The 12,242-nt window shown below is 41.4% G+C and overlaps 1 protein-coding gene across 6 annotated transcripts in view; it reads right to left on the bottom strand.

Moving 5' to 3' along the window:
- Nucleotides 1-212: 212 nt before the first annotated feature.
- The window catches only part of CNOT1 (CCR4-NOT transcription complex subunit 1), a 57,984-nt gene continuing 45,954 nt past the window's right edge, over nt 213-12,242 (bottom strand). For 4 of the 6 annotated variants that reach the window (XM_082063215.1, XM_082063218.1, XM_082063217.1 and 1 more), the window contains 14 exons: nt 11,468-11,610; nt 10,799-10,907; nt 10,536-10,705; nt 9,191-9,443; nt 6,761-7,009; nt 6,078-6,241; nt 5,683-5,800; nt 5,113-5,214; nt 4,674-4,847; nt 3,465-3,614; nt 2,211-2,391; nt 1,692-1,824; nt 1,454-1,588; nt 213-1,309 (listed from right to left, as the gene is read on the bottom strand). In XM_082063215.1, the coding sequence (XP_081919341.1) occupies nt 1,231-1,309; nt 1,454-1,588; nt 1,692-1,824; nt 2,211-2,391; nt 3,465-3,614; nt 4,674-4,847; nt 5,113-5,214; nt 5,683-5,800; nt 6,078-6,241; nt 6,761-7,009; nt 9,191-9,443; nt 10,536-10,705; nt 10,799-10,907; nt 11,468-11,610 (2,160 nt within the window). In that variant the 3' untranslated portion in view covers nt 213-1,230. The remainder of the gene's footprint in view (nt 1,310-1,453; nt 1,589-1,691; nt 1,825-2,210; nt 2,392-3,464; nt 3,615-4,673; nt 4,848-5,112; nt 5,215-5,682; nt 5,801-6,077; nt 6,242-6,760; nt 7,010-9,190; nt 9,444-10,535; nt 10,706-10,798; nt 10,908-11,467; nt 11,611-12,242) is intronic. The other 2 variants (XM_082063219.1, XM_082063220.1) reach the window with 1 other exon arrangement.

Raw genomic sequence — 12,242 nt, 5'->3', positions numbered from 1 at the left:
ATTTCTCCACACAACTGTCCTTTCGCATTTCACAGCAAGACCCATCATAGTTCTCCCCTCTGACCTCACACTAGAAAACAAGTTCAGTTGCTCTCAATAGGCAGTGGCCAAAACTGGAAAACTGCAGATTTTGGATAGGTGGAACAGACTTTGAAAGACACCAACTGGCCAGGCAGGATGGAACTGGAGAGAATAAGCACAGTGGCACGTGCTGCATGTCATGACTTTAATGTGTAACTACAGTATGCATACATACAAGAAGTGGGAGAACTAAAGCCCAAGAACTAGAAAGGCTACAAAATACAACACATGGACCAATACTTTACAAAACATTCAAAATCCTTACAAAATGGGCTGTATTGGTCCTTTGGGTTTTTAAAGTTTTTTTTTTTTTCTCCTTTTGGATTTTTTTTTTTTTGTATTTTTTTACAAACTTATATTGTGTGGTCACAGGGTGGGGGGTGGGAAAAGCTCTAGATTTAACCCCCTACCTTCCAAAATTTACAAGTGTCAAGAAAAAAAAAAAAAAAAGAAAAAAGCTATAGGCCTGGTCTCTGCTTTCTTTACTAAAAACAGCTGACCCTCTCCCAGAGGGCCTGAGGTGTGTCTTCTCCAACAGAAAGGAGGCATTCTCTGCCTGCTGCTCCACTTGCTGTCTGTCAGCATTTGACGAGGGTGGGGGGAAAAGCAACACTGAACCTTAACCCCTCCCTCACTCCATATTCCAAACACATCCACCTTTTTTTTTTTTTTTTGTAAAACAACTTAGTGATTGAAAGGTCCCCCATCCACATAACGAAAAATAAGTTACATAATATTATAACTGGCTTTTCAATATTCTTTGGGAGTCTGGGAATGTCAGGACAAGGAGGTCTGCCCCAGACAAGTGCTTGGCATCAGCAGCTGCCCCTTTATTACAAGCTGGACAGGCACCAGTTACCCACCTGCCTTTTACACAATTTGCACAAACCCAAAAGTCCAGACAAACGTTTCTGTTCCTTGTATTTACACTAGTTCAAAATGATATTCACAGCATCTTCTGAATTTTGGCCAAAAGTCAAAAATTTGTTTCAAACTTTGGAACATGCCCAACATAGACTTTCAACCCATGGTCTGTTGCGTCTACCCAATCAAGGGGGCTGGGAAGGTCAGGAGGAGCCTTACAGAGTCTTCTGTCAGTCGATGGGAAGAGGATCTCCAGGCTGGCACACAGCACAAGATGCAGCTCATCTAACTGGCACCAGTCCCTTCCATGACTTGCTGGGCCTGCTTCTGCCCCATGCAGCACTGTGCAACCGACTGGAACAACCTGAGCACAGAAGCAACACAGCATTAGGTGCATCTACGTCAGCAAACGGTGCTTCCACTATCAAGGACCAAAAACTCGGAGTGTGACTCAGCCCTGGCTTCAAATATATTGTTTTAGTGATTTTTATGGTTAAATTATACTCACTTCTCAATTTCTGGAGCACAGTGAACAAACTCATGGTTCCAGAACTTAAATGCTGGGTTTTTTATCAGCTCAATGAAAGTAATAAGGAGACCCCAGGGATGAGGCCTATTTACAATCAGTCGTTCCAAGAGAACCCTGAAATCCAAAAGTAAAAACAGTAAGAACTCAAAGATCAGAAATACCCAAGGAAGGAGAGCAAAAAGGTGAATGCTGGCAAGTTAAATGCCTTCCCTCTCACCTAGTGATCTGCTCCTGGATAGCCTCAGTGTTGGCCTCTGCAAACAAGTACAACATGGTGCAGCTGAAGTAGTGAGTGTGGCTGTTGGGGTATCGCAGCTGATTGGCAATTGCGTTCAAGAAAAGGTACCGGCCTGCAGAAGAGGAACAGTGAGTCCATATGGTTTCCCTTCCACACATACAGAAAGGAGTAAAGAAGCAACTTGTATTGCTTAAGATGAAGGTTTGTGAGCCTACCTTATGAAGGCATAAAGAAACAAAACCAGCTTAAAATATGAAAAATCTTTATCAATCCAAGCTGACGAGGCAGTAAGAATTCCACTTATCTTATTATTCCTTTGAATACTTTGAACATCAGATTTTAATATTGCTCCTATATTCAGAGTTTAATATTCTGCCATAGCGTTACTGTGAATTCACTAGCAGCTACATGAGGTGATTTTCTGCATTTCTCATCGCTCACACAGACAATATACCGTTAAATTTGATATCGCATGAACTAGAAGCGTTTCCAGCCCACCTTCAGTGTCCAGGTCTACTGCCAAATTCTGGAAGATGTCCATGTGAGCCGAGTGGGTGATGGTGCTCATAGAGGGTGTGCTGCCTTTGTTGTGAATGTGCGCAATAGCTTGAGTACCTACGTAGAGCACCAGTGCATTAATCAGCTGGATGTTGTAGCGGTTGCCAGGTTCATTTGATACCTAATAGCAAAGATAGGAAACCCATTAACATTCTATATTCTTTCAGCAATTGAAGGTACAGCATGTACAACAACAGCATCCAAGTATCTTCTTGATTATACAGACGACAACACAGTCAGACATCCACAAATTCAATTTGGCATTTACCTCTTCATAATATAGCAGGTTTTTTAATTTATTTATTTATTCAAAAAGCAACAGCAAAGCATTGACAGACCCAACAAACCATTTTTGTACTCCCTAAAAGAATAAAATCAGGTAAAGGCAGCCTGAATTCACTTGCAGTGCCAGAGGCTGGCTGAAACACACAGCACCTGCCTGAATGCTCCAGTCTGAGCCATTTTCCGAGAAGGTCCAGCTTCAGTCCTGAAGTCTGTTGCAAGCCAAGCCATGTGATGTATGAAATGTTGACTAACAATTCTGAATTAGGCTTTAGCTAATTTGCAAACCCACCCCCCCCCCCCCCTTTTTTTTTCCACTCCTGAACCATGATCCATACATTCCTATAACAATCCATTTGGGGTAAAAATTTAACTAGATTAAAAAAACCCTGCAATAAATAAAACCAGTTGAATCTCAGATAGCACATGGATAAACAGTGCTGGAGTCATGTGATGGAAGGCGCAAGACTTCAGAAAAAAAAGCAAGCTTGATGCGATCAGCTCTGACTACATTCTCCCCTAAAGCTTTGCAAGGTTGTGCACTAGAGACATGGAAGCAGAAAAGCTGAAGTTTTAGATAACCCTACATTCACTTACGTGATCATTTGGCAGCTCATGTAGATAAAACCAACTGCTTTTAAATTAGATCATTTTAGGGCTATTGAAAGTCTACATTCCTCTTTCCTTAAATTCCACCTGACTGAAACTCCTTAACACACAGACTTAAACATCCTGCTAAAGAGTGGTAGAGGAAATATTCAAAGCGTACATTTTCAGAGGCTTTTCTACTGCTTGGAACACATACTTGCTACACCCCAACAGAATTCCTACAAGAAAAGAGGGTGACTCAGCCAAGGATATCATTTGTGCCACACTACTCAAATTCAGCGTCCTCAGAAACCAGCCACTCACTTGTAGGTTGCTGCGCAAGTCAGACAAAAAGGTGACTGGAGAACGGGTTTTGAGATAGGAATCCAAATCTTTCTTGAACTGAGGTGGCATCACTCCAGTGAAATTCGTGAGTATTCGTGGCGCAATATTAATCTCACTTAACATGTCCACCTGTTGAGAGAAAACCCAGTCAGCTAAACCACAAGGAACAAATTGCAAAAGCAGATCTGTAAGCAATATTACATCAACTACTTCTGTTGCTTTTTCCTACCAGCAATGAAAAGGAAACACTAGATTTTTGCACATTTCAGAAGAAACTTGGTCTTTAATGCGCAAACTCAATAGATGACTACTGACTCAAAGAACTGAGAGTAGAGGATAAACTAACTCAAGAGCCGTAGGGGAATTCAGTCACTGCCTTTGAAGTCTCCTTATCTACACTCAAGACAGTTGGCAGTTTACAAAAGTACAAACATCCACATAAATCAAGACCAACCTTCAATCTCAAGAAGGCTAACTGAATGAGTATCACAGTTTCACTCCCATCACCCTGCAAAGCTCAGGCAATCAAGAATAATAGGACAATGCTGCAGCACTGTGAGAAAGTTTACTCCTAATCCTTCCACCATTAGGAGGCTGGCACATGCCCAAAGATTTAATTAGATAACATTAACACTTTGCAAAGTCTCCCCCCATTATTCAAGAGGCTTGCTTCAGAATGGTGGTTTATCTCATTAAGAAAGGGTGGCATCCATGTTTCTCATCAAAAATTATTTACAATTGCATAGGGCTTGGAGACACAGCTCTTCAATAATTACTTAACTGAACTGCAGTTCACAGATCCTAAAGAGCAGAAGCTGTACAATTCAGCGTGAGCCGAACACAACTGAGACAAGAACTGTTGGCTGAATGTTCAAACAGCAAAGCCACAAAGGCTGCTTAAGTATCTGTTTTTCAGTGAGAAATAAGACACTAAAATGATAAAGATGCCCTTGCCCCAGTGCTGTATATGCCACTCAGATCTGGGGATGCCATCAAGTCTCCCTCTGAAAAAAGAAAAGCCCTCCGTGTTCCACGCAAAAGCTGAGTTTTTGAATGGTTGCATTAATTCAAGTATCAGTTAAAATTGTGCCCAAAACTCCAGTTTCTGCCAAAAAAAAAAAAAAAGGGATGAAGATTATATGCAGCATTAAAGCTTCCCATCATCCAACTCATGAAAGTAAGTCCTACCTTTAGATTGGGGGTGAAAGGGTCTGGAAGCCTCATGTTTCGTGGGAAGGCACTCAAGATCAGATTCCTTAGCTGAATACAGTTAGGTGGGATCACGTCACAGAACCCATAATGGTAGTCACAAAGAAATTCCGGGAAATCATGCAATAAGACCAGCAACACACGCAGAGTGCCCTGTGAAGCAGAATTAATATAAAAGAGGAGTGGCTGTTGAAACTGCCCAAGATCTTGCAGAGGCATCCTTCTATGTCCTGTGCTTAACATTAACAGGAATCAATTAATCTGGGAAGGCAACCTGTTTGTCCCCTACCAGATTTGCATTTAACTCTACGAAATAAATTGTAAAAGAAAAGTAAATCTTATTTTGCTACCACAACACCTCTGCTTTCAGACAGCTTAGTTGGAAGTGGCATCTATTAGCTGAAATTTTTTTTTTTACCTTGTAAAGAATTTGCATAGGTTTGGTGAGTTCCACATTTCTAAGGAAAGGAGCCAAGTACTTGAAAAGATCAATCAGTAACTGGGCATACATAGGCCAACCCTGTCAAGAAAAAAAAACAGCAGGTGGAAAACACGCAAAGAAAAGCAATTATCTTAAGTTCAAAACTATAATTAGATTGGTCTTTATATGAATCTGGACTGAAACTTTGTCCTACTGCTAGCTCTAGCACTGAGTGCAGCACAGCCCACTGCAAGAACCGGAGCCGCACATCATGTGCTATGGGTGTTCCCACAACACTCAACAAGCCATTCTGAATTTACAGGTCTTGGTCTAGACTACAGTTCTTCTGGAGTTTGACAAAGGCATGTTTGTTAAATTCAGTTCATCCTGTATTCCACCATTTATTGACACAGACTCTCCTCCATGCAGTTAGGTTACTGTGAATATGGAAGACAACAAAAACAGAACAGCCATGCCAGTAGTGCACTTCGAGAGATGAAACAGCACCACACCAGATAAGCATCTGTGTGAGCCTTTTAATTCAGAAGAGATAAACTGCAGCCACACCTTCTGCTGTGGTGTATGTGCCAGCATTCTTGCAATAAATATCCGATGGGAGATGAGTTCCAGCCAGGCATAAACAAAACCTGGAGCTTTTGTAGGCCTCAGGATGTGAAATGTGTTACTGAAAGAAAAGTTAGAGCAGGTTAGAAGTGCACAGCAATAAGACTGCTTTTCATAACATTGAGGGAAAACATACACAGCCCTAAAAGCAAGGCATTTTAGCATCTTGGGGTTTACCAGTCATTGTCCGTAGAACAAGCAAGTGGACAGACTACAGGAGAACCAGTTACTCCAAATGTGACTAAGCCACCACAAAGGAATGGTCAGAGAGCCTTCAGATGAAAGATCTTGATCCTGCCAGGAAAGGATGAGCATTATGGCCAATCTCAAATACATACCAAAAAGCTGTGAGTGTCTGGAAGTTGATGGTCTCCAGCACATGCTCAGGAGCATTTAATTCCAACAGTAACATGATGAAAATGCGATGGTAAGGGAGTTGCTGAAACTCACTCTGCCGAACATCATGGTCTTGCAGAAGAACTCCAACCACAATACCGAGAACCTGAAGAGATCGAGACATTTCAGTGGTGACACTAAGAATTACTTTGCAAGTCAGGCTATTGATAATACTTTAACCATCAGCGAAAAAATAAAATCAGCAGATACTGGCAAGAATAATAAAAAAAAAACTAGTTATGGGAAGAGTTATGTAAATTAATGATATAATCTGTCTCAGCAACTCCCAACCACTATACTTTGCTCTTCGTTTCCCATGGATCACAGTCACAACAACTGACTGGGCACTGTTGGAAGGTCTTAACTACTCAAGAGCATGTAACCATAAACCAAGTACTGTAAGAGGCCCTCACAGAAGGTTCAAGTTTGTTTGATATGAAATCTTTGTGAACACTTAACATCTTGATGCTCCACTCAACAGTTTATCAGTTTAGTGACCGATTAGTTGAAGTCCCCATCTGGTAAGTTAGCAGTAACCTCATTAGGGTCTACGTTTCACATTTATCAGCAAAGTTATACCAGATCATGCACTTTGAATGCTGTAAGTACAGAAAAGGTTCCCAACCTTATTCAGAAGGTTGATCTTTGTAACGGTGTTGGTTGCCTCCCCAGAGTGCTTCACTAGCAGGGCAATAAGTCGCACAAAGGCATCCAGATTGTGGTAGCACTTGGCTCGAATCATAGTGGGGTTGGCAGCAGGATTGTGCTGTTGCTCAGCCTGAGCACGATAGCTGATTTCAACACACATTTCGGTGCAAAGACGGAAAAAGCGGGTGATCAGGTCGTCTGTTTTTAGGATTCCTTGCTGGTGCATCTATCCGAGAAAAAAAAAAACCACAAACCCTCAGAACCATAACCACAGGAAGTTCATTTTACAACTTATTTCAAACAATAATTTACAAAGCACCCACCTTGCCTGGCATCATTAATTTTACCACACAAGACAGATCAGATGGGCAGCAAGCTCTCTCTGCTACTCTTTGCTAAGGTTAATATTGTCAAGGTGACGTGAGGGTGGCAACACAATTTTAGAGAAGACAGAGTCCTTTGGTCCCCATTCTTTTCAACCATCAGCACAGCTGAGGAGCCTGTTTCAGCATCAGTTCTGCCTCCAGCACTCAGCCGTGCATGAGGGACAGCAAGAGGCAGCAGCAGTTCAGTTTGGAAGCTCACAAGCTCTGGGAATGGCAGCTTCAGCTACCAGCTCAGGAACCATCACTATTTTGCAGAAGCATGCCACAGAAACAACCTGCATCTGGATAGTGATTTTTCCTCACATGAACATAACATGCAGAGGAAGACTGGATGTTTTTTTTTTTCCTTGGAGGGGGTGCTGTTATTGTTTCTTAATAACATTTATATAAATACATATATATACATATATATATATAAATACATATATATACATACATATATATATATATATAGAGAGAGAGAGAGAGACCTCTTTATTTGTTACCCACATTATTACAGCCATAAAAATGAAAGAAATTGCACTGCAGGAAGCTTCTGGATTTTGCATAAAGCATCTTCTAAACTCCTGCAGAGACATGAAGCTATGGAAACAGCATGGGTGCCAACTCTTGAAGAACTTCTAGTATTTCTGGAGAAACTGTTTCTGGTTTTTGTTTTATTTTATTTATTTTTTTTTTTTAAATAAGGAATTAACGTATGTGCCTTCAAATTTCTATGCCCTTCCTGTCCTAAAGACTAGTGGCACAGAAGCAACACTTAATTTAAGCAGCCAAAATTATGGTCATTTAAGTTCAGTCACAAAACCTTGCTTAATGCAGTTACTACAAAATACTCCTTTAAAACCCATAGCTAAGGCCTGTAAAAAACAAAACTATATTTAAACACTCTACTTCCGTATATTTCAATTGCTATTTCAAATCTGATCAATTATGTACAAAAGGTAAAGAAACAAGTGCGATGAAGTGAAGCAGGTTTAAAGTGCATTGAGTATTATAGGTACGCTATACTGGAGTGTGCTTTGTAAGTACATACACTTTTAAAGTATAAGAAGAGTGAGGTTGCACAAAGAGGTAAAACTTCATATTTAAAAAGTGAGTTTAACACAACAGCCATTTAGAACATTCAAAAAAAGATGTTATGCAGTGGAAGACCAACAGAAAGCAGCTACAAGCCAGTACACGAGGCCACTAAAGTCACATGAAAAAAATCACTACATCAGTCAAGATCTTTATGCACATGTTGTAGCTAGAACTTTTTTTCATTAGTAGCTGCAAAACCTGTAGCATTTCCGTGGTATTAACATGGAAATTTAAAGAGAACACAATGCAAATGAACTAAGCCAGGGGCTTCCTTGCAGCTGCAGTCAAAGAGTTGCCAGAAACAGTTTTAGGGAGATGACAGCACATACAAAGGCAGTTTGTTACCACACAGGTTGGGTTACCGAGGGCATCACCCTTCTCACTCACACCTGGAAGGCAGATGTGTGCTGCTCATCACACCTGGGAAGGTGCCCAGGAGCAAAACATGGGAAGCTGTTTAAATTTAGGCACCACTTTAGCTAATGAAGTTTCCAGTTTTTCCTCACTCTAACGGTTCTAATTAGGAAAAGGATTCCCTTGTTCACATGGTCTGGAACAATTCACCTGCATCTCTGTCCATTAGCAATTTCCTTCTGTAGGCTCTCAGAGCTTCTACTGTTACCCAGAAGGAGCAACACTAGTCACGCTTCACTGGACAAAGTGCGTCAGAGCTATTCCCAACAGCTCTCAGCTGAAGTTCTTTTCCCACCAGATATACGACAAAACTCATGGTCTGAACTGACAGCTTGTTGCTACAGTATCTGAAGAACATGATTTGGTGAAGAGTACGTGTTTCTACAGAACTTTACCACCAAAACCAGACAAAATTTTGATAGTCAACTGCCATACACCTGGAAGTTTCAAAAGGATGTCTAACATGGGTTATAACACTGTTTTAAAATGGAGGGCATCACACCCTACTGATGTTGAATAAAAAGCACCTTTCTTTCCAAAAGCTCTACCTGTCCAACAAACGCAGAGAATGCTTTGGTACTGTCACGGCCTGCGGCAGCTGAATGGTAGAGGTTCACCCACTCCCTCAGCAGGTATTCCGCCTTCTCCCTCAGACCTGGCGGATCATCATACTCAGAGGCTTGGGAAATTCCTGAATGCATCATGAAATTGGGACCTCCATGAGCACGGTCAATCATTGCTTCGTAGTTTGATCGGACCACTTCCATCAGCTGGGGTAACCTAATGCAACAGACCAGAGCAAGAGCTGGGTTAGAACTTCTCTTGCCCTGGAAGGCACATGAACTGGGAGCTCAGACAAATATAGCTGAAAGAAAAATTAGTTTTTATACTAAATCTTCATATCTCCCAGTCCTCATTGAAACAGCAGAAATAAGTAATGAAAGCAGATGCATTTATGATGAAAGAAGGAACACGGAAATAATACAAGCTTTGAAGTTCTCCAATTCATACAGCAGTGTGCTAAACCAGCACCAGAAATACTGGAAACAGTTTCACTTTTCCAGATTTCAGAAGGCCTAAAATGCACCAAGAGATGATGAGATGTCAGTGCTAAACCAGCCTGACTGGGGCCCTCAAACTGGCTGCAGTGAAAGTCAATTCACACAGCAAAGACAGTCAACCCACACCAACTGCAGACAAAAGGACCTTTGTTTTGGGACATCCCACCAGCAGTTGTGGTGCTGGTGATGGCAGCCACTGCCACCACCGGCCAGCTCCTGGCTGCTGTCTCAGCAACCCAGAGTTCTCCAAGCTCCTATCCATGTCGTTCTCAAACTCAGCAGTAATTGCTTCCACTTTAATAACAGGAGGCCTGCAAGTCCCACAGGTATTTCCAGATTTGCTGCATAATTATCTGCTGCCACAAGCCACATGAGATCAGCAGATGATTGTTTTGTAGATTCTAAACAGAAAATTGTCTAAAGAAACAAGAAGGATCATCTAATTTGATGAACTGCTTGTGATTAACAAATAACCATATTAACACCTAGATATTTAAATAGGTAAGAATATTGGCTACATTTTTGATAAAGCAGGAATTCAAGCAAGTTTCTCACATTACCACAGTATTTTTGAGCACAGCACGTAGATTTTCATGCTCAAGCATTCAGTTTGACATCATGCTGCAGCTGCCTCTATTTTGACATAAAATCAACATAATTACATTAGAGTGACAGTTTAAACTAACACAGGATTGCAACCCCAAAGAAAGTTTAAAGCTGTATGATTGAATGACCTGAGATGTTACTTATATAACATTTCAAATAAATTAGCACAGGAGAAGTCATGTATTGCACAGTATTTCAATCTCACCCTTCTGGAGCATTTCCTCTGGAATGAGCATTAATCCTCATGAGTGTCTCAATCGTGTGAAACAAATCTGCCTCTGTTACGTGGGCGACACTTCTCTCATCCACCAACAGGATCTTTACCAACTGCATGGCAAATGCCACAGCCATGTAGTTCAAACCATTCTCCATTGACTGTCAACAGGAAAAAGGCAATTAAAGTTCAGCCATTATCTTACAACGGACTGATCAGAACTCTTCTCCTCCGAAAGAGCAAGTTGGCTTTACCTGAGCCAAGTGAAGGTCGTACTGCTGCATGTTAACAAGGTGATTGCGGATTAGCAGCTCCACAGCTTCCACGTTGTACTTGTACTCATCTCTGCATTCAATCAGGCACCTGAAGAATTAGACTTCTTTTAAAAACCGTACTTCAGCACCACAGTATAAGCCAAGCAACTCAATTCTAACGCTTCAGAAACCGCACCATTCACTGTGATTCAATGACTCTGCTCCAAAAAAAGCCTCTTCTAGAGCATTCTCTAAGGCAACGTTTTGAGCTCAGAACAGTCAGCCTCAAGCATTTGTCACCCCGCACAACTGGTCACAACAACCCTTCAACAGCTTCAGTTTATTCAGCGTAAGAAGCCTCGCTTCTGGGGGTGCTTCTGCTATGAGCATATGCCATGTCACAGTCTGTGACAGTATAGAGACATTCTCTATAGAACAAGGGGAAAAAAATTACAGAGCATCTCTAATGCTTAATTACATTTAAGATTCCTATCATGTTCTAGGATAGAGCACCATTATCAGATCTAGTCACTTCTGACAAAAAAGCTAGTTATTTTTCATCAAATGGCAGCAATAGAAAATACTAACAGACAAGTGATTAAAATTAACACAGTAGCTCCCAAAAGATGATGAAAGCTACACCAGTGTTCCTATTGTCTCCTAACTGACCTAGTAATCTGTTTATTACACCACGGAGATCCATATGCGCGGCCGTCCTGCAGAGCCTTCAGCACAAGCAGATGACACTCACGATAGCGAAGCAGGAGGTCGGCGTCTGCCCCACTGGTGGCATCCAGTAAACCCTCTACAGCCTAGAACAGATGCAACCTGTTAGCAGAGGATAAAAAGGGTCCTTTTCCAAATCTTCTGCAAATTAGATCAGCAAGAGTTAGCACCAGAAGATTCAGCAGACATGCAAAAAAACCAATTTAGCCATTGTGCTGACCATTTGGATAAGGCTAGGTGAGATTTTACCAGCTTCTACAGCATCTACACCTTCACTGTACACAGCTGTCCTACCACAAACAAGCCTACGGTCTCTCTACGCCCCAGTGGCTTTATATAAGCACCAAGTAGTATGAAAGACCATATTAGTTTGTGCTGCAGCTTCTGTAAATCAAATTATCTTTTTCCTTTGTCGACACAGCTTTTGCTTTCCCTACTAAACTGGCATAATCTCAATGAACAAGTCATCTTGCCTTCCCTCTATTTTCCCCCTGCCCTGTAAGAGACGTGAGAGAGCGAGCAGCTGGATGGATTGGCCAGGGTCAATGCACCACATGTGCTCAGTTATCAGTTACTGCAAAAATACAATACACAAGTGTGCTGCTATAAATCCAGCACTATACTCAATACTACCCACCTACAAAGGCAGTTCAAATATCTTCTTAGCCTCCAAATTATGCCCAAATAGAAGGCTGTTGTAGCATGAAACAGTTCTCAA

Source organism: Streptopelia decaocto, assembly GCF_964273445.1.
Source record: "Streptopelia decaocto genome assembly, chromosome: 11".
NCBI classification, from domain to species: domain Eukaryota; kingdom Metazoa; phylum Chordata; class Aves; order Columbiformes; family Columbidae; genus Streptopelia; species Streptopelia decaocto.
This window is presented reverse-complemented; position numbering and strand designations above follow the sequence as displayed.